Source organism: Heptranchias perlo, chromosome 40 (genome assembly GCF_035084215.1).
Source record: "Heptranchias perlo isolate sHepPer1 chromosome 40, sHepPer1.hap1, whole genome shotgun sequence".
NCBI classification, from domain to species: domain Eukaryota; kingdom Metazoa; phylum Chordata; class Chondrichthyes; order Hexanchiformes; family Hexanchidae; genus Heptranchias; species Heptranchias perlo.
Window position 1 is genome coordinate 5,195,225 of NC_090364.1, and position 23,225 is coordinate 5,218,449.

The 23,225-nt window shown below is 40.6% G+C and overlaps 1 protein-coding gene across 1 annotated transcript in view; it reads right to left on the reverse strand.

The window, feature by feature from the left end:
* LOC137305600 (kinesin-like protein KIF18A) overlaps window positions 1–23,225 on the reverse strand; it is a 75,774-nt gene that overhangs the window by 13,240 nt on the left and 39,309 nt on the right. The window contains exons 11-15 of the mRNA XM_067974456.1: window positions 20,418–20,580; window positions 17,596–17,760; window positions 16,866–16,987; window positions 10,999–11,246; window positions 620–1,247 (exon numbers count right to left, since the gene is read on the reverse strand). Coding sequence (XP_067830557.1) covers window positions 620–1,247; window positions 10,999–11,246; window positions 16,866–16,987; window positions 17,596–17,760; window positions 20,418–20,580 — 1,326 coding nt within the window. The remainder of the gene's footprint in view (window positions 1–619; window positions 1,248–10,998; window positions 11,247–16,865; window positions 16,988–17,595; window positions 17,761–20,417; window positions 20,581–23,225) is intronic.

Here is a 23,225-nt window from a genome sequence, read left to right on the forward strand (position 1 = left end):
AGTTAATTATCAGGTCCCTCTTGACATTAAATGGATAACATCCACATGAATAGTCCATTTTCAAAGTTAAATTGTAATCAAAGTGTTTCTCTCTTGCACAGCAGCAAGCAGGCACTATATATGCTTCAAAGTGGTCAGCTGTCAAGACACCGCAAGCACCTGAAATTACCCGTTGGAAGTTACTGCAAATTTTCACCTAACCAGATACGGCCTTGATTGAAAAAAATCTCACCAAAACAGGTGGCTTTATCCTGGAATGAAAAAAATTACACAAATGGAACAAAACAAGGGGTATAGTCAAAAAAACTCCAGCAAAATAAATCAAGAATAGTTACAAATTCCAATGACACTGAAAAATTCAGAAAGTAATGCAATAATGTTTTTTCTGCATAGACAGCCATTACTGTCAATGACATGAGAAAAATAATGGAGGGAAATCCAGGGCAAAGTCTTAAATACAGAATTGAAGCAGCACAGTTTGCAATGGCAAGTAAAAACTGTTACTAGGACAGTGTGCCATGATTTTCCTGTTTCAGTGATATCCAAAAATCTGTTGGGAATAACAGAATGAGAAAACAAATTTAGCAGTGTAAAGAAAGGTTAATAAAAACAGACACACCTCTGTAGAAATGAATTATTGGTCTGTGGAAAGATACTGTGACTCGCGATGGTTTCTGGCCTCTGAAGAGCTGAAGAACCAATAGTTATTGTAGTATCTAAGCAAGCTTTCTCACCCACATCTGTGGTTTCAAAGGTTTCATTCAAATCATGACTACTTGATGCCATGGAAACATGGGTGGTCATGGAGAAGTTACGCCAGTTGGGAGTGGTGCTGGCTGGAGTCATCCACTTCTTGGCGTCAGTCTGTGGACAGTTTCTTTTGATGTGTTGTTGGGTTGAGGCCACAAATTTAGTTCCTTCGTTGCTGAGGGTATTGCTCCGATTAGAAAATGGTTGGGTCTCCTTTGCTGCACCCGATGTGCATATTTTGGAAACGATGGTCAATGGGTTGATTCTGGACCTCTTGTTTTGCTTTTTTCGTAACTCGGGCGCTGAAGGATTTTGTGAGGGCATCTCATCTTCTGTTCGCCTCCTCTTTAATGGCATCGACTGTGCCCTCTGGTGAAGGTTAGGTGGTGGTCTGAGCTCTGTTAGGCACCGTTTTGTGGGTAGTCGTTTCCGTGTGCCAGCCTCTAACAGAACCTGTTCAGTTGATTTCTCAACTGCAACTTCTTTTACAGATGGAGCTGAAAGGCACAAGAACAAAAGTAAGCCTTTGATATACATTTTTTTTTAAACATCTAATCCAAATGTGATATGCTTTTATATAGTATTGTCACCAAACATTCTTCCTGGGCCATGGGGTTTGTGAAGGATACAATCCATGCCACTCTTGGTTCAATCCTAATGAAGGGAAGTGTTGATAGTGAGATTCAAATTCAGGCCTGTTACTTTGTCATCCATTATTCCAGCTTTGTGGTTACCAAAATGGAGCTTGAAATTTTTGATGTTCTACTTGGGAGTCCAATACTCCAGCTTTATAATTGAACAGAGGAATAAGAGTTCCTTCACTCCCTCTAGCCTGTTGCGCCATTCAATCAGATCATGGCTGATCTGTACCTCAACTCCATTTACCTGCCATTGATCCATAATCCCTTGATACCCTTACCTAATAAAAATCGGTCAGTCCCAGTCTTGAAAATTTCAATTGACTCCCGGCATCCGCAGCTTTTTGGGAGAGAGGTCCAGATTTCCACTACCCTTTATGCGAAGACGTGCTTCCCGATTTCACTCCTAAATGGCCTAGCTCTAATTTTAAGATTGTGCCCCCTTGATACCCCCATCAGAGGAAACAGCTTCTCTGTATCCAAGGAAGGCTATCAGATAATATAAAAGGAAATAGTAAGGGGCTTTTACTACAATATTTAAAAGTAAATGAACAGGACCACTCAGGTCAGTTTTTACAAATAACGGTTGGAAGAAAGAACATAGGTGCACTCGAAGAGGATGTGGAACAATGTTAGAGATAACTGTTCAAAAGGAATTGGTTTTGAAAAAACTGGTACTCAACAACTTGCATTCATAAAGTGCCCATAATGTAATGACTGCAGTTACATGGGTCAGAACAAACATGGCAATTTATCACTCCTATTGTGCAAGTGGCAATTCCAATTCCCCAAATTGAGCACTATATCCGTACAAGAGTGAAGACCAAACTGATCTAGATAGACAGAGACTGAATAGCTGTTTTCAGTATGAACAAATAGGCATTTTAAAAAGTCACCTGTGTACATATCAAATCACTGTTGGAGCTGCATTCTGTATTTGGAATCTTTCTCATATAGATTATAAAGCAGCAGGCTGCCTAGATCACTTAGTGGATTAATACACTCCCTGGTGTTACACAGAATCATTTGGACTGGAAGGTCCCAGGTTCAATCACTGGCCTAGAAGGGGTAGTGAGGTTTATTGCTCCTGATAGAAATGTGTGCAGGTGAATATCAGGTGAGAAAGAGTTTGGGCTTAGTTGCAACACCATCCCTGCTCCCTTCCAAGGTCAAATAGGTTGCCACCATCACTGTTTAGGCTCATATATGAAGAATGGTCATTTGAGTGAGGGACTGGAGGGCTGCCAGCACCTATGGGACTGCAACCTTGCAGGATCTGGCTGCTTCTGGGGAGAAGAAATTGAATAATAAATAATAAGTGAAATTTATATTTAGATGATGGTTATTTCATGAAACTATGGTTGATTTTATGGTATTACTTGGGATTCTGGAAGTCTGTAACAATCCATATGAGATCATAGCGTAATTACTAATGTCTGGGGTTACTTGTGGTTGTACAGGACCTTTTGCTGGAGATATTAAAACCCAGGCAATACAAAAACACTTTCAGACTGTTGCCCACTGTGCTGAACTATGCCTTATGCGTAACATGTCCTGATAAAGCCACATAAAGGCCTACAGTAATGATGCTTGCGGTCGCCTTGAAGTGCTGTTAACAGAATTCTTCAGCATTTTAGTCACAAAATACCAAATCTAATTTTGAATATCTGATAATGTATAGAGAACTTAAAAGGATATTAACAACTGTGATGGCTGGGACTGGGTCTATGTGACTGAGATAAAGTGGATTTAACAGCAGATGATGTGGTCAGTGATTTTCTTGCCTGTGCAGCTGAAGAACCTGGTAGCCACACATCCACGAAGCAGCACCCTCAAATGTAACTGAAAAGGGAAGGCAAGCTGTTGAGGACAAGCAAAGGGCCTAAATTGCTGTACTTGAAGCCTCTTAGAAGTAATCAGGTGCTGATCTAAGGGTAGACTATCATGGAGTACATCACGGGCCCAGAAGCAATAGTCGAAAAAATGTCACGAGACACCAACTTACCTCAAGCTGCCCTTCTAAGTTTGTATGGGATCCTGTTTGAGGGATACTCTAGTCCAGTGAGTGAGGCTGCCGCCCCCCCCCCCCCCGACTCATCGTATGAGGTAGCTTTTTAACCTTCCGCCCAGGCGTAAAATTGGTGTTGCTGATCGTCCGCTTGTGATAGAAAATGAAATCAATGGAAATGAAAATCGGGCCTTTTATTTTTAAAAACAGGTGGCCTGTTTAACACCAGTGTTACGCCCGGGTGGCAAGTTGAAAATCTACCCCAATTACACCCGCAATGACATATGGCCCCACTAAAAATAGAAGTTGGTACCTGCTTCTCACTTCCCCCAGGGGTTTCTGCTTTGCAAATTTGCAATTGTTGCATAACCAGTTCATTCCGACACCTCCTACTTAATTACTTGGAGAACGCCTGCTATTTGGAGGGCTCCTGTCCAGATTACTAAACACATTGGTAGAACTAAATCTGCCACAGCGAACAGGATGAACAGATTTACAAAAAGGAAGGGTCAACCCTTAATGAAGATGTCAGTGAAAGTAGTCCGGGTTTGTTGCAAACCAAACTGCTATTGGTACGGAATCTTTCACACTCTCACTGAACCCGTTATGGTCCTATCACACTATGTTTCTTGTTTTTGTTGTAAAATTTTTAGTTTTTTGATTTCCTTTCAAGATGGCACATTTGCAACAGTAATTACAACTGAAGTTACAACTCTGTGTACACAGACAGCTTTTTTTAATCAGGAAGACAAACTACAGACCTTTTTAGCATGAAGACAAACTGCAGGACAAATTGAGTTTCAGCCGTGGCTCAGTGGTAGCACTGTCTGTGTCAGACGATTGTCAGACGGGAGACTTGAACACAAAATCCAGTGCAGTACTGGGGGAGTGCTGGTAGTGCCCTCTTTCGGATGAGATGTTAAACTAAGGCCCAGTCTGCCCGTTCAGGTGGATGTAAAAGATCCCATGGCACTATTTTGAAGAACAGGGGAGGTACCCCGGTGCCCTGGCCAATATTTCTTCCTCAACCAACATCACTAAAACAGATGATCTGGTCGTCATCACATTGCTGTTTGTGGGAGATTGCTGTTGCGTTTCCTACATTACAACAGTGACTACACTTTAAAAGTACTTAATTGGCTGTAAAGCACTTTAGGACTTTGAGGTCGTGATAGGCGCTATATAAATGCAAGTTCTTTCTATAGGATGGAGGCAACTAAAGAGCCATTCACAGTTACTTACAAGTTTCATAAATGAGCAAAGTTTCACTACTGTAGAACATTAGTGTCATATTTTAGCATTTCTCTATCCGTATGCAATATATAAAAGTCATGTTTCATTTCAGTGACTAAACAAAACAGCACCAACACTAACAATATAATCCTGCAATATGGGTTTTCCAGTCTTATTATTTGTTGCATATTTTTAGAAAATAAATGACAATTATTTTTGCAATTAACCTTTTTTTCAGAAACCACAATTTATAAACAATGAGGCTTTTAATTTCCTTGTAATTTGGTCTTGAACTGCAAATTTTCCTTATTACTCTCACTTGTGAAATACATGCCTGCCCTAAAAAAGCATGGCCATACTTTTTTTTAAATTTAAAGATGGGGACTGGGTGGTGCAGAGATTTGGACTTTTACCTCTGGAACCTGTGTTCAGATCGAGCAAAGGCATATGGACTCTTAATGGCAAGTGTCCAAAATGAAATGAGTTTGGACAAGTTCAAGCCACCACCCACTGAAAGAAAGACTTGCATTTATATAGCACCTTTCCTGACCTCAGGACATCCCAAAGGTCTTTATAGCCAATTAAGTATTTTTTGAAGTGTAGTCACTCTTGTAATGTAGGAAATGCGGCAGCCAATTTGCACACAGCAAGGTCCCACAAACAGCACTGAGATAATGACCAGATAATCTGTTTTAGTGATATTGCTTGAGGGATAAATATTGGCCAGGACACCAGGGAAAACTACCCTGCTCTTCTACGAAATAATGCCATGGGATCTTTTATGTCCAGCCGAGGGGGTAGACGGGACACAGGTCACAGCACAACAGTGCCCCTACTTTAGCACGAATAGTAAACCTCACTCAGAGAAGTCATATGGTTAGTGTGGGAAAATGTCACACTGGTGCTGCAAAGTTGATGGTTGATGTAAATTGTTGAAGCAGAAGAGGAAACTTAACTTAGCAACTGAATGCTATACCTGACCTGGGAGTGCTTGTTGTAGACAACAGATGCCAGCCCTAACAACCCTCAATTCACCAAATCTTTACCTTTCCATGAAATGCGTGCTTAAAGTGCTGGGGAATGGCACATATTCCCCACTGAGTGATTCTGCAAATTAATTGCAGTTTTATGTAGTGAGTTTGCACCTACTAGGAACTGGGCTGATTCTGCCCAAAGTGGTTTTCACTCAAGATCATTTACAGCCAGGAGAGGGGAATTTTGTCACAAATATCTGTGTTAGATTCAAACAAGGGTCCTAGAGCTGAATGGAGCCACTATGCTGGAACTACTATAACTGTTAAACTTTATATTGTAAAAATGTTTCAACTTGTAAAATGCTTCCATAACCACTCAGCAATAACAATAAAAAAATAATCAAGCAGTTAGGGCAGGAGTCTGTTAAAAAAAATAGATAAGAGTGAGTAATAAGGCAGTAACTTAATCTTGTTTATCTGCTGGAACCCAAAATTCCTGCATCATTACTCACACTAACCATTGAGTATAGATCATCGTGAGCATATCCTGAACACTTCAAAATTTGGAGTCATTTTTAAAGCCACTTGTAGCAAACTTTGTAAACAAAAAAGGGGGACAGTGTACTCAGCATGAAAAAAATTCAGCCAACATTGCTTCAAAAAGTTTACTTAAAACTTGCAAGGATAAAATACTAAACATTACAGTAAGACAATACATGTCTGATTTAAGACATGAATATGATACGATTAGTTTTAGGACATAACTGACAACTTACACATCACCACTGGTGACACACTGGGATATGAATCTATGCTCCAGTACATTGCAATGCCTCACAAGTGTCAACAGGCTATTTGACTGTGGGGGGGCTGCAGAGCCAGGCCCAATCCCATTCACACATGACATCCACAAGCTCACTGTCCAGCAAGGCTCACTAGATAGCAATCAGAAATGGGGATCCTGTTTGATGTTTTCTCAAGGGCACAGAGGCCAATTGTAGTGCCCCAACTGACATTAGCTAATTCACCGCAGACCAATGATCGAACCTGGGGCTTTAGTCTTATTCCTTCTTCATCTAAATTGTATAACATTTCAATATTTAGAGTGAATGGGGCCAGGATTTGCTTACTAAGAATGGGTGGTTGGCACTGTCATTTTAGAAAACCAAATTAGGTACCCTTGTGCTATCCTTGTTATTTATTAATGAACACTGAATGATGACCATGCAAAACTCTTTTGAGGACAGCTAAGTCCAAACAGCCCTTTCAGCATAAAGAAGAAGTCTATTTATCAGTTTAGGAGTAAAGCAGAGTACCAACATGCAGATTGTTACAAACATCCCGTAACATGCTGATAGGAGTTACCAGAGCTCATAATCTCAGCTAACTGGCTGCAAAGCTGCTCAAGTATCTGTGACCTGATTGGACATTCCAAAATGGCCTTCAGTCCAGATGACACAAGGATTTTGGCTGTTACAGATGCAATGGGGTCTTGGTATAGAAAGATGCACAGCTAGATAAAATGCCATGGCCTCAATATGCATCGGGCTTAAACATGCAGATTCTGTTGTCTGGTGTAGACAATGCTTCAGGCATTTCAAATTTACAGATTGGTCAAGTATTTTTTTATATTATATCCCTTCAGCTTTCAGAACTATCTGCAATACACTGGTGCGTTCACCTTGAATTCGTACATTTCACGTTAGTTGTGTCATCAACGTTCACACCTTTGATATGCTTAGTTTAAAAAAAATCTATTTATGTTTCAGCTGTAAGTCTTACTGAACACAGGGCTTCAGTTAATTCTAATGTTCACTTGATACTACGGACTGTGGGTTAGCTTAGCTTTAGTTTTAAGGTTGCAATCCTTCTATATTACAGCAGCTGAAAAAAGGTATCATATTTACATTACTGTACCTCCTACAGTAAAATTTCACTAGTCTACAAGCTCACCTTCTGGTAAGGAAAGAGTGTCTTTTACAACACATAATTGAACATAAAAGCCTCACTTAAATCTGTTGTCTAATTAGTTTCATATCCAAACACTTGACTGGCAAATGAGGTTCAACAACACAGTAGCACAGCAGATGAAAAGGGGAAAGCAATTATTTACATGCCAAAAGAGTTACTGTTAATAAAAGGAAAAAGAAAACCAAGTGTTGGATCATACCTCAAAATTAAATTGTTATTAACATCCTCATTGTTACTTATACAAGCAAGTAGGGATTTAGATATTCTTACGGTTGAAAATTCTCAAAATTATTCAAGCTCTCAAGAGATCAAAGTAACTGCTGACAGCAGATTGGGGCTGTAGCTGGTTTTATTTTTTGAGGGGGAAAAACAAAATTATGAACTTGGAAAGCAAGCCCTGAAGCCTTGGCACTGATTACTTGTTGAAAGTTCCCATATGTTGCCAACGGTCTAATTAAGACTGTATATATGGAATTCATGGTTACAATTAAATTACTGGAACGTCTATGGGTTCCCACAACTGCCTCTGAGCTTCCAGCAAAGAAGAAAGGAACTCGAATGGAAAATCACTAGGTGGTCTTTGGCTAAGAGTCCATTTCATGCTAGTCAGTACCCTCCATTGTGACTAGTTGCAATGAACCTTATTGTTCCAACATTTTATTTTATGGGAATAAACTTTTAAAATCTTTTACGAATACCTGTCATCGGTAAAGATGATCAGTCCGCAAGTAGGAACAATGGAGTTAGGTATAGTGGGAAGATGTTGGCATTTTAGACAGGACTGATTTGGGGAAAAAGCAGAGTGGCACAGGAAAGACTGGCTGCATTTTAGCCTGGTGGGAATAGGCGACCAACTGCTAAGGTAGAAAACTAACTAGCCATTTAAAAAAAAAGTAGTGGCTAGGGTATGAAGAAATACAAAGGGGGTTGCGTTGATCTCAAGGAGATGTAATTTGAGGTAATGAAATAGGTCAGACATGAGAAAATGCTATTCAGCCTATCTAAGCTAATCCCTCTTGTACATTAACTCTTCCATCGACGCATCCAATTGTATTTTGAATGACCTCAATGACTTCCCCTCAATTTTCTTAATAGGAAGAGACTTGGTTAAATCGTGAATAATAAAACATCAAGGTGTAAAGTTTATGGAAAAAATGGGCACAAAGGGGAGTGGCAATATGGATAAGAAAGGATTTAGTATCAACAGAAAATGATGAGTGTTGCAGTGGACACAGCAGAGACTGTTTGCTTTGAAGTATAAAAGGTGTTTTTTTTGGGTGGGGGGGGGGGGGGTGGGGGGGGAAAGATCAAAAAAATGTTTTTGTAGATTAAGGATGCTCTAAAAAGGGGACATTTCATTTAATCAGATGAGTGAGAACAGCAATGGGAAAAGCTAAGCAAGACTGCTTGTTCCAAAAAGCGCCAGATTACTTTCTAACGTCAACAGTCAGAAGCTATTTTTGGTAAATAAGGTTGAAATTGAGAGGAAGCACCAGATCCAAGTACATTTGATTTAAATACTCAATTGTCTGTTTCAGTTAAAAAAAAATCTCAAGCTTTTCTTCATAACCATAACCCGTCACCCCTGGTATCATTCCAGTGAATCTTCATGGTACCCTTTCAACGGCCATCAACATGAGAGAAATGTTAGGGTGAGATTCACGGCCAAAAAAAAGTGACAAAAATATGAGTCTAGAAATTACAGTGTGCTATATTAGCATATGAACAGTTAACATGATTTCATGAAATGGCTTTACTATTCCAACACAAGTATTAACCTGTTTATTTTAAACGGGCGGTCGCAGAAATAGCAGACAAAATAATGTCATACAAATACGTCAAGTCTTCATATGTAATTTCTATACTATGTATATTTTCAAGAATGAGACACAGAACAAAAATGAGTGAATGTAAGGAGTACATTGTGATTTTGGGTGCTGTGGCATTGTAAAATGCTGGGGTATATAGTTTGAATTACTAAGCAGTAGAAAGACATTCAAATTAATTCACTAAGGGAAGCAGTGTAAATGTGTTTTACTTTTTGGTGTTAAATGGTACCAGTCTCCATAGGGTCAGAAATAAAGATTCTGAACAGTTGCTTTCCCACTTGAAGCCATGAACTACAGTAGCTGATTTACCAGGAAAAGTTCCTGTTTTGCTTTAAGTATTAACAAACCCAAGATGGATATTAATTTAAAGGCAGCAGTATGATAGCTAAATCTCTACCGGGCAGTTTTCCTGCTGTTGTAGGTAAGTATAGGGTAGTGATTAAATTTTTTATAACATGTTTTAAAAAGGTCGAGCAATCATTAGCTGCAGCTGTGCTGCAAGTCTGCACACTACGAGCCAGCTCGAATTGCAGTGATAAAAAATCTCTCCTGCTGTCAGGTTATGGATTTGAAAGATCAAGATTCTTAGTTAAATAATTACCTCAGCCTCAGATAATCCCTTAAAAATCTTACAAGACTACTTTGAAAGGAGTTCTTCTGTTTAACAGAAAACATATTCTCCACTTTAAATGAAATGCAATTAACAATTCAGGGCACTGTTAACCCTCACAAATTTGTCATGCAAAAGGAACCATATGAAGATGGCAATTTGAAAGAAAGCCGAGACTTTTACTGTAAAATGTCACAGCACGCGATCAGCCATTTACTGTTACAGTGCACCACAGCTCCAGGTCACCTATAATTAACAGACATAAGGAGGGGCAGATATGCATCTATCAAAACACCTCTGAAAATATATGTATTGAAGTATATTGGGTTCACAGGCCCAATAGGCAGACTTTCAGGACAGATTCAACTTTAGGTAGAAATCAGGAATATGAACTTTGACCGCTTTTCTTATCTCCAGTTTGAGAATGCTAAAATTAATTTAGTTTAGATCCAGAATTGAACCTGGACTTAATCAGATTAGTGTGGCCGTATGGCCACTAAGCAATGCATTTTTCCCCGAGCAATCATTTAAGTTTCCTCTGCTATTTTCACCCTGGCCCAGAGTAAGGACCTGTGGGTGCAGGTATAATCGATGGAGGTGGGATGAGGATGAGGGAAAGCAGGCGCATGGCCTGAAGAATGATGCACCTTCCTAAACAAAAACATTTAAACACCACATGAAGAAAGAGTACTAACTTTGCACTGTCAGTAAGTGATAAAAATTGGAAAACAGTATTAAAATGCTTATTAAAAACGGGATGAACAAATTTACCAGTAAGAATTGAATTACAAGTCAACTGGGGTTAACTTCTAATGATGACACACACTGCAATGAAAAAATGGAAAAAGCATTTTTTAAAAAAAACAATGGCATTAAATTTCGAGGAAAAATGTTGCACAGCTTTATAATCCTAGCAGTACATATTCTTGTCTGTAGTTGTATGTAGATGTGCCTACAGGACATAAAGAAGAGGAAACAGGCTTACCAGTAAATTCAAATAGGTTTTCAGGTAGCAAATGTAGTTTAGAAAATGTAGTAAGAGCTGTTATTTCTGATTGTTGATTCTCTTTAGATTCTTCTGCGTTAATTTGATCTGCCCATAGGACAATTTTTTCTCCTCGTACAAGACGCTCCAGCTCATTGAATTGTGACACCGCGTCTGTGGTTGCAAGGTCAGCTTCTTTCAGTGTATAAAACTGCTTCCGCACAATCTGCAGCAGGGTGGTCACTAACCTAAATTTGCAAAAAGAGGCAATCAGTTTCATTACTCAAATGTAGTGACAGCCAACTCTTTCGCAATCCCCTTTCCATCTTCCCAGGAGGCTAGGACTTACTTCCTGGAACAGTTTGACCTGAATCAGATTTTGCCACTAATCTGCAAACTGTTGCTAGTATTTTGGCATTCACCACTCATCATAATAGGGCATTCCACTGCTGCTCACTCTCCACTTTTGATAAGCAGTCACCAGCCAACTGTGGCGATGTACCTGATCTTTTAGATTTTACTATGAGGTATTGCTGGCACGTGATTCCTCCTTCTCATTATGCTTCCTTTGGTCTCGTGCTTAAATCACTTCTTCCATTAAACCATCTCACGTTTCCCACTTAAGCACTTTACAGCATCAGACTGTAATTAACAAAAAATACTGGAAACACACAGGACAGTCAGCATCTGTGGAGAAAAAAAGACAGGCTACGATGTGAACCCTTCAAAGGGTGACTACCAAGTTGGAGCCTCTGGGTTACAAGTGACTGAGCCAAAGAAAATCAGTCAGGAGAATGATACTGCCAACCATAACGCCTGGGATTGGGCTTTGCAACCACTAATACAGTATACTCAACAGCAGATGATGGTCCATGGCTTTCTTGCCTCAGCAATGAAGTCAAGAACAAACTGGAGCTGGAGCTTGCTAACCACTCATTTACGAAGCAACACCCTGTTAAGGTAAGGAGAAGGGGCAGGAGGCAAACGTGAAGCGCCTTTAAAGCGATCAAGAGCTGCTGCAAAGGTAAATTATAATGCAGCCTGCTGTGAGACCAAAAGGTCATTAAGGAGGGGAAGTGGGATTACTGGGCTGCATTATTCTGCAAGGGCGTGCAAATAAATAAGACTGACCCCAAGTCGTTTTTCCACTGGATAAAGTCTGTTGGCAATCATGGTCAAATAGGTTCCTCTGGACTGGAGTCAATGTCTGACAAGTCTGGTACTCTCCAACAAGCCCTTGAGGGTATCCTCGGGGTCTGGAAAGAGCACTATATTGAGTTAGTGTCTGACCCAACAGGCCATGGTAAGGATTTGCGTGGCAGTTGGCAGTCTTTACCATACATTTAACATCTCTGGACTGCCACAACAAGGAGAATCAAATCTAATGGGAATCACAGTCAAATCCCCATTCATTGCCTACTAGGACCCCCTATGCAAACTCCTCTTGTTCTTGGCATAAGTTATTACTTTTGCTCTATGTTTACTACACAACATTCCAATCATATGGTAATAGTTACAGAGAGTATTGTATTCCTCCTGGGGCCAGCCAATCTAGAAGATAGGCCAGAAAAGATTCTCAAGTTTCTCCAAACTATTCCCAATGTATTGCAGGCAATGCACCATCAATCCTCCATACCCAGGGAGGCTCTGCTGGATAGAGTTCACTGGTACTAGACCTGAGGAACCAATACTTTTGTCACCTCTTGAAGCTGTGATTTCTTGGTCTATGTTCCCCCAGCCCAGGTACTGATGATGAACCATCTTTTTCTTCCATTAGCACTGTGGTGCTTGTTTTGGGCGTTTGTCTTTCATTTTCCATGCCATTTATTTTTCCAATTTTTTACCCCATTAGGCACGACAGATAAAATAAAAACTAGAAGGCGTAAGGCGATTAACCCAGCATCAAAGCTGTGGCAGGGGGTTGGGAACCTGATCAGGGAGACAGAGGAAAGCGTGTCAGGAAGGGACAGAAGGTATGGAGTAAAAGGTAAAGTGTTAAAAAATGAAAAAGCAGGAACTAAGTGTCACAAAACATATTTGAAAGTTCTTTATCTGAATGCACGTAGCATTCGTAACAAAATGGACGAGTTAACGGCACAAATAACTACGTATGGGTATGATCTTGTGGCCATTACAGAAACATGGCTGCAGGGTGACAACGACTGGGAATTAAATATGTCAGGGTATTTAACAATCAGGAAGGACAGGCAGGAAGGAAGGGGAAGTGGGGTGGCTATGTTAATAAAGGAAGGAATCACTAATACAGAGAAATGATATTGGGACAAAGGATCAGAATAATGAAACAGTTTGGGTAGAGATAAGGAATAATAAGGGGGAAAAAAACACGAGTGGGCGTAGTATATAGGCCTCCTAATAGTTGCAACTCTGCTGGACGAAGTATTAATCAGGAAATAGTCGGGGCATGTAATAAGGGAATAGCTATAATTATGGGGGATTTTAACTATCATATTAACTGGACAAATCAAATTGGGCAGGGCAGCCTTGAGGAAAAGTTTATTGAGTATATTAGGGATGGATTTCTTGAGCAGTATGTAACTGATCCTACAAGGGGGCAAGCAACCTTGGACCTGGTCCTGTGCAATGAGCCAGGATTAATTAATAATGTCCTAGTTAAGGATCCCCTTGGAATGAGTGACCATAACATGGTTACATTCCATATCCAATTAGAGGGTGAGAAGGTTGGTTCTCAAACAAGCGTACTGAGCTTGAATAAAGGAGACTATGATGATATGAGAGCGGAATTGATTAAAGTGGACTGGGAAAATAGATTAAAAGGGTAAGATGGTACATGAGCAGTGGTGTTCATTTAAGGAGTTATTTTACAACTTTCAAAAAATATATATTCCACCGAGGAAAAAAGGGTCTAAAAGAAATGACAGCCACCCGTGGCTAAGTAAAGAAATTAAGGATAGTATCCGACTAAAAACAAGGACATATAAGGTAGCCAAACTTAGTGGGAGGATAGAAGATTGGGAAGTCTTCAAAAGACAGCAAAAAGTAATTAAAGGATTGATTAAGAAAGGGAAGATAGATTATGAAAATAAATTAGCAAAAAATATAAAAACAGATAGCAAGAGTTTCTATAGTTATATAAAAAGAAAAAGGGTGGCTAAGGCAAATGTAGGTCCCTTAGAGGATGAGACCGGGAAATTAATGGTGGGAAACATGGAGATGGCAAAAATGCTGAACAAATATTTTGTTTCAGTCTTTACGGTAGAGGACACTAAGAATATCCCAACACTGGACAAACAGGGGGCTCTAGGGGAGGAGGAGCTAAATACGATTAAAATCACTAAGGAATTGGTACTCAGTAAATTAATGGGACTCAAGGCGGATAAATCCCCTGGACCTGATGGCTTACATCCGAGGGTCTTGAGGGAAGTGGCAGTAGGGATTGTGGATGCTTTGGTAATAATTTTCCAAAAATCCCTGGACTCGGCAAAGGTCCCGGCAGATTGGAAAACTGCTAATGTAACACCCTTATTTAAAAAGGGTAGTAGGCAGAAGGCTGAAAATTATAGACCAGTTAGCCCAACATCTGTGGTGGGTAAAATTTTGGAGTCTATTATTAAGGAGACAGTAGCGGAACATTTGGATAAACATAATTTAACAGGACAAAGTCAGCATAGCTTTACGAAGGGGAAGTCATGTCTGACAAATTTGCTTGAGTTCTTTGAGGACATAACGTACAGGGTGGATAAAGGGGAACCAGTGGACGTAGTGTATTTAGACTTCCAGAAGGCATTCGACAAGATGCCACGTAAAAGATTATTGCTCAAGATAAAGAATCACTGGATTGGGGGTAATATTCTGGCATGGGTGGAGGATTGGTTATCTAACAGGAAGCAGAGAGTTGTGATAAATGGTTCATTCTCGGACTGGCAACCAGTAGCCAGTGGTGTTCCGCAGGGGTCGGTGCTGGGTCCCCAACTCTTTACAATCTATATTAACGATTTGGAGGAGGGGACAGAGTGTAACATATCAAAGTTTGCAGATGATACAAAGATGGGAGGGAAAGTAGAGAGTGAGGAGGACATAAAAAACCTACAAGGGGATATAGACAGGCTGGGTGAGTGGGCGGAGATTTGGCAGATGCAATACAATATTGGAAAATGTGAGGTTATGCACTTTGGCAGGAAAAATCAGAGAGCAAGTTATTATCATAATGGCGAGAAACTGGAAAGTACTGCAGTACAAAGGGATCTGGGGGTCCTAGTGCAAGAAAATCAAAAAGTTAGTATGCAGGTGCAGCAGGTGATCAAGAAGGCCAACGGAATGTTGGCTTTTATTGCTAGGGGGACAGAATATAAAAACAGGGAGGTATTGGTGAGACCGCACCTGGAATACTGCATACAGTTTTGGTCTCCATACTTAAGACATACTTGCTGTCGAGGCAGTACAAAGAAGGTTCGCTCGGTTAATCCCAGGGATGAGGGGGCGGACATACGAGGAGAGGTTGAGTAGATTGGGACTCTACTCATTGGAGTTCAGAAGAATGAGAGGCAATCTTATTGAAACATATAAGATTGTGAAGGGGCTTGATCGGGTGGATGCAGTAAGGATGTTCCCAAAGATGGGTGAAACTAGAACTAGAGGGCATAATCTTAGAATAAGGGGCTGCTCTTTCAAAACTGAGATGAGGAGAAACTTCTTCACTCAGAGGGTGGTAGGTCTGTGGAATTTGCTGCCCCAGGAAGCTGTGGAAGCTACATCATTAGATAAATTTAAAACAGAAATAGACAGTTTTCTAGAAGTAAAGGGAATTAGGGGTTATGGGGAGCGGGCAGGAAATTGGACATGAAGCTGAGTTCGGATCGGTCAATGCCCTGTGGGTGGCGCAGAGGGCCCAGGGGCTGTGTGGCCGGGTCCTGCTCCGACTTCTTGTGTTCTTTAGATTTGTGGTTGGGATCAGATCAGCCATGATCTTATTGAATGGCGGAGCAGGCTCGAGGGGCCGATTGGCCTACTCCTGCTCCAATTTCTTATGTTCTTATCTTATTGAAACATATAAGATTGTGAAGGGGCTTGATCGGGTGGATGCGGTAAGGATGTTCCCAAGGATGGGTGAAACTAGAACGAGGGGGCATAATCTTAGAATAAGGGGCTGCTCTTTCAAAACTGAGATGAGGAGAAACTTCTTCACTCAGAGGGTAGTAGGTCTGTGGAATTTGTTGCCCCAGGAAGCTGTGGAAGCTACATCATTAAATAAATTTAAAACAGAAATAGACAGTTTCCTAGAAGTAAAAGGAATTAGGGGTTACGGGGAGCGGGCAGGAAATTGGACATGAATTTCGATTTGAGGTTAGGATCAGATCAGCCATAATCTTATTGATTGGCTGAGCAGGCTCGAGGGGACGATTGGCCTACTCCTGCTCCTATTTCTTGTGTTCTTATCTCTTCTAATTGAAATTGTAGCTCCACAGGCGACTGGCATACCACGCAAGTAGTTGTGCTTATGAGAGTCGGGACAGAGAGAGTCAGATTATTCAACCTTGAAAGGCATCACAGCCATGCTCAACCATGTCCTCACTCAACACATATGCACCTCACTAGCAGGAGGCACTGATAGCAGTCAAAAGCAGGAACCCTGGCTGATTTCCACCCCCCACCCTCCCTCCCTAGCTCTTGGGCACGGAGGACAATTTTAGAAGCCGAATTACCCAATTTTGTTTCAGATCAGCCAACTCAGCACAGGATAGAAATCAAACCTGGGACCTTCCCGATCTGTATGAATTAGTACACCACATATTCAAGGGGCATCTAATGATTCAGCCATCGGGGGAGTCATTAAAGAATTCTTAAAAACTGGAATCTTCCATATCAACAGCAATGTATCAGTTCCTTACTTTTCTGTCTGTCGACTATCTCGATCCTGCAGCGTCATCAGGTGGGTGATGTAACTGCTGTGTTGCTTGAAGTTGCTCATTTTAGTCTCTAATAGAAGGTTCTGCAAACTCAGTTTCACAACCTATTCAGTAATAAATTATTTAGGGAAAAAAAGTGGGAAAAATTCCAAATGAATACAAAAGATATGGTACCTAACCCCTCTTCCCTTCACTTTCTGGAGGTATAGCTGCTTTCCATGGTCTCCTATTCTCTCATGTAATCTACACATACATTCATGCCCGGAGGATTGGAGGGTCTAGATCATGGTCATCTCCAGAACTGCTGTTATTGCTGCTAGTCATTGATTGGCAGGTGAAACTGCAGTGGTTAGTGCCCCAAAACCAACCCTGATATGGAGCACTTTTGTTTCTGCTGGGTTCTCCATTTAGCAGCACAGGTGAAACCTGAACTCATGCAGCAGAAGGCGGAAAAATGAAATGACAAGCAGCCTTGAGACTTGAATGTGTGGCCTTCTGACTTAAAAGGTCACACAACCTTTTTGAGCCGTAGTCTGACTTGATAATGTAAATTTTCCACACAATTTAGTACCAAAGTTAGTTTTAGCCATTTTAATAGGTAAAGCAGTGGAAAGGAACAGGAAACAATTATTACAATGTGTCAAGCTCAAACAATATGCCCAGAAGGAACAGGTATGACTCACATTCCAACAGAAGTTAACCCCTCCCTTACCTGAGGCACCGATGTACTTTTACCATCTGAAATTATTTTATTCCCCAACTCGGATAGGAGATTCTCATTTTCTTTCAGATTTTCTTCAACTCGCTGCTTCTGCTCCAGCAGGTGGCCGTGGCGCCGAGCGGAGGATGCCTGGCTACGTTCAAACTTACAGGAGGCCTGTCAAATTAGAAGAACCAGAATTAGTGACACGTAATTGATTCACGTAGAAAATTCTGACATAGCATTCTTAGCCCCATGGTCAAACTATCTAGACAAATCAATTGCATTTTCTATTACTTTGAAAGAATAGTAGCTTTATTTGAATGCTCAGTTTGAGAGATATTCTTTACATATGCAGTAACCTATAGAAAGAAAAAAAAACTTGCATTAATATAACGCCTTTCATGTCAAGACATCCTGAACCTCTTCACAGTCAACTATGCACTTTTGAAGTGCGGCTGCTGTTGTAATTTTGGCAAACTACATGCCAATTTGCGCACAGCAAATTACCAGATAATCTGATTTTTGGTGAGGCTGGTTGAGGGTTAAATATCAGCCAGGACACCGGGACAGCCTGCGCTGCTCTTCTTCGAATAGTGCCAAGGGACCTTTTACATCCACCTGAGAGAGTAGATAGGACCTCAGTTTAACATCACATCTGAAAGATGGCACCTCCAACCGTGCAGCAGTTCCTCAGTACCAATTAGGTTTACTAAAGTACTTTCAATAATAACCTTTGAGAAGCACGCAAGCCAGTTTTACCCTCCTGGCAACCTTTTGTGGTGTTCCTGAAGGTAAGGAAACTCTTATGTGGATTTCTCTTCGGCTCTGGACAGGACAAGGCCTTGAGTAGGGAGACAGTCTATGGAGTAGCAAGTAATATGAAAGAGATAAATGCTTTTTTTTTGTTGGCTATTCATCTATCTTTTGCACAGTACTTATCAATTATTTATTAGTTCTTACAGTTCTCCAGTAGCTATCCAGGGTTTAGTTCAGGTAGCAGCTGTAATGATGGCTTTTATTGTTATTGGATATATATATCCACTAATTATAGCTGTACTTTAGTGTAATGTCTGCTTTTGCACCAGCTATGTATTATATCCACTGACATGCACTTAATGAAAAGAAAAAACAAGTTTGATATTTTGTTTGTTTCACTTTCTTAAATCTTAAAAGGAAACGTACAGAGCCAAATGGGCTTTTTCTGCAAGAGATGCCTTAACCTCCAGTGATTCCAGATTTCCTTTTTGGGAAATCACTTTGCTTCCACTCAGTGCCTTCTCCTAACAGCATGACATAGACCCCAGTTTCTTGAGACAGTAAGATTTTATTTTACCTGCTGATTTCACTGAAATTGTCGCAATTTTTAGGCTGAAGCTCGGAGATCCTAGGTTCCTAACGTCATTATTTCTGACATTTTCTGGTTTCTCGAATATACAGCAGGCCTGAACATAGAACTATTTGGAGAGAAGCTACTAACAGGAGCTGTGATTATTACAAACATGTGTTGGGATATCTCAACTGTTATCTCTAAATCAATAAATCTTCCTGAGTGTTCAAACTTATTAACCAGAAAAATAGCTGAAATAGGTTAGGAGTACATATAATTAAGGGCTATGACTAGCCAAGATTCACTGCAAAAACGCTGGGAAAAGTCATTTTTCCTCAGTGTCACAGCATTTCATTATACTGCGTCAGAGCTTCTGCCTAAAAATATAGATCATTTCAGACAATAGAGCAATCAGAATTTTTCATTAAAATATTAATCCCAGTGCCACAAAGCTGTGGGATCTTTACCTCCACTCGGTGCCTCCCTCCGACAATACGACAAGGTTATTTCTCAAAAGGGAGGGCAAGCCACATTTGCCTCCTGTGCGACTCAATTCAGAGCAGTACAGAAGCTTGGATGCAGCTCGCCAGCCCACGGCCTTAGCATGACTTAGTGAGACCTAGTGAGGGGATGGCATATTCCAATAGTGTGTGAAAGTAAGCATTTACCAAGCAACTTATTTCAGTATTCAACTTTCCTTATGCCAAGCAATCCCTCTGATGCTGAATCCTATGGTAAAGGCAGAACCTTCTCATTGTTTTATAATTAGGTAAATACTAATCCATCTTCTATGGCATTGCACACAGGCAAACAGGACCAAGTGTTGGCTTCACATGAAGCAGGGTTGGAGGTTGGGAGTTGGAGTTCATTCTCCATTTTGAAGTCTTATATTCTGTCCTCATTTTTATATAATACTTTGATTTTATATTATAGTTAAATGGCAAAACTGGCGACAATTTGGGAAGTAGAGAAGCAGAGCTGGTTGGAGCATACGAGTTTCTCTGCAGTACAGGGCGAAGAGCTGGGAGATGCAAACTGAGGTGCTACAGGATCACCAATGATAAGAGGGTGTAATTACAACATGACAAGTTTATATAGGCAGTTCCCATTATAAATGGGGACACTGGAATTTATAATGGGAAAACATTGACAAATGTGTGACAAAAATGTGTAGAAAGAGTTTTTTTTTAAAAGACAGGAAATGCAAGTTTTTTTCATTATAGACTGATGCTCTGTTCTTGATTGTTACAAAAACTATGACTATTAAAAGTACATTAACTCTTTCCTATTCAAAATGAAGGCTGAATAGCAAAAATCAGAAATTCCTAGGCAAGAAAGGGCTAATATACTTCATTATTACATCCCTGCACATGGCATCCCAGCAGACTATTGTCTAAAACGGCCCAATTATCCAGCCGTTTTAGACAATAGTCTGCTGGGATTATCCAGCTGTTGGCATCTAATAGGAATGAGGTCTGTATCGATTTGAAGCGAAGGGTCTTACCTGTTCCAATCGTTCTTCGGTACACAATATTTTAATCCGTTCTTGGTCCCGCAGTCGAAAGAATGCTTTCAGCTCCATCTCTTTAGCACGAGCTTCCAAGTCCAAGTAGTCCTTCTGAATCAATTGGCGACTGGCAAAAACCTCCTGCAAAGACTTCTCCAAGCTGGACATTGAAAAAGAAAGAATGATTTGAAACAGTGATTCAGTCATTTCAGTATGGTGAATATTTCTGCCCAGCTAAAAGTTCACAACCTATGCAAAGAATTGTGGAGCTGATGAACTTTTGGTCTTGTAAACTTAAAGATGCAAATGTTAAGGTCATTGGATGAGTGCTATACTCAACAAAAACAAGGGTGTCCGTGAACATGCCTTTTTAAAAAATCTTTGTGGGCCACATAGGTGTAGGCCTCAAGAGCCAGAGATAAAGTTTAAATGAATATTCCAATTAATTTGCATAGATCTCAAGTTGCTGATAGGAACAGGTCTTGTGTTATGATTTAGGATTTATCCTGCAAAGAAGCAATAGCGCTAAGAACAGCTCTCCGAGCCCACAAAATTCAAAAAGGATAAGCCAGCAAGTAGGTCTGAGTTTCCTGGGCTTTGATAGCTAGGTTGCTGGGACTCGGTGCTGCATGTGGCCAAAAAGCACAGTTTGGGCACCCCTAAGCTAGAACAAAGCCCTATCGAAACTGGGATCAGAACTCAAATCCAGCCTGCAGAGATGAAATAAAGTCTCTGCTCTTTGACATCAATAAGTGCTAAATAAACACAATTAAGTCCGTCTCAAACCAATGCCTCTTGGGCATTGACCCATTGCACAAAGCTGGCCATAATCCGATACTATTTACCAAACATGACGGGTGTGGTAAGTGGAAATCTTACAATGGGAGGGCTCTTCTGAGATTGGTGGTAAAGCGGCAGCAAATGTTTTATTTCTGCAATAAGTGGCCATTTAACAAGTAATAAAAACGAACAAATCTTGGCACCATCTTGTTTTAGACCATTACAACTGTGCTGGAAATGTCAAATTGATCAATCTGACCATAGGACTTTGTGGAAATTTGTCACAATATCAACACTAACCTACAAAGAATCCTGGTCCTTGCTGACAACCCTGTTTGTGATCATCATGCACAACAAAAAATAAGCAGTGGCCCCAAGAGTTCTGATAAAAATGTATGAATTGAACTGGGCACTAGTGGAGTAGTAAAATGCCTACAAATTTATCCAGTCAAACATCTCAGTCACATCGGAGCTGCTTCTCATTTTACCCCCTTTCTTGGCTACTAGTAAACAGCATGGGGTGAGTGGCAACTTTCTGATGTTAAACAATAAAAGTGGTTCACCTCACATTAATGTAGTCTCCAGAATCAGCTGCTGCTGCTCTTTATTTTTAAAAACAGTTTACTGGAAAGCTTGGTGCATTGAGTCTTAAGTAATGAATTTTATCTCTCTGCTTGTAATTTAGATGATTCCTTTGCATTACAACTGGAGGGGGGGGGGGCGGTGGAGGTAATCAGTTAAATGTAACCCTCCTATCCCTGGAACACAAGCTGCAGCAATCAATCAATCTCAGCTGGACTATCGGAGATGCACTGAACAAAAGTGAAGGGCTTCTCCAGAATGAGGAAAGACTAACAACTTATTTCGGGACACTTTTTACACGTCCTTGCATCCTGAAAAGAGCTTTGTCTACTTATCCTCAAGTGGTGCATCACACTGAACATGTACTGAGGTGAAAAATAAGAGGCAAGAGTACACATCACATAAGAAAAGACACTAAATTTACATGGAGCCTTTCATGTCCTCAGAATGTCCCAAAGCACTTCACATACAAATAATTACTTTTGAAGTGTAGTCACTATAGTTATGTAGGCAAAGACAGTAGCAAGTTTGAGTGGAGTAAGGTACCACAAACAGCAATGAGACAAATGACCGGTTAATCGGATCTTAGCGGTTTGGGTTGAGGGATCAATGTTGGCCAGGACAACAGGACAATTTCCTGTTCTTCTTTGAATAAAGCCATGGGATCTTTTACTTCCACCTTAACAGACAGACTAGGACTTGGATTTAACTGGACACTGTGCTGGACACAATCCAGATGTCACCAGTGCGTAGGATGAAATGTCCATGCTAGGAACTTCCACTCAAAAGGAATTAGGTGCTACTACAAAACAAACATTACATTTTGTTTTGATCATCCCTAAGCGGTTATTATAGACACTTAAAATTGCGGCAGTACAATTGGCCTCAGCAACCCCAGGCTAGGGAAGAGAGAAAAAAAAAACAACCATCAGCTGGTCCAATCCGCCTGGATCATTACCAAGCAACCTGCGTCTGTAGACAGGTCAGGACTGGCTACAAATGACCACTCATCAGTTAAATAGCCCAACATTTATTGGTGGGGTTGACACATGAAGAAACAAAGGACAACATGGGTTGGTACTAGGCCCACTGCATTTTTTAATATATATTAATGACTTGGACTTGGGTGTACAGGGCACAATTTCAAAATCTGCAGATGAAACAAAACTTGGAAGTGTAGTAAACAGTGAGGAGGATAGTAATAGACTTCAAGAGGACATAGATGGGCAGACACGTGGCAGATGAAATTTAATGCAGAGAAGTGCGAAGTGATACATTTTAGCAGGAAGAACGAGGAAAGGCAATGTAAACTAAGTGGTACAATTCTAAAGGGGGTGCAGGAACAGCGAGGCCTGGGAGTATATGTGCACAAATCTTTGAAGGTGGCAGGACAGGTTGAGAAAGCAGTTAAAAAAGCATACGGGATCCTGGGCTTTATATAAT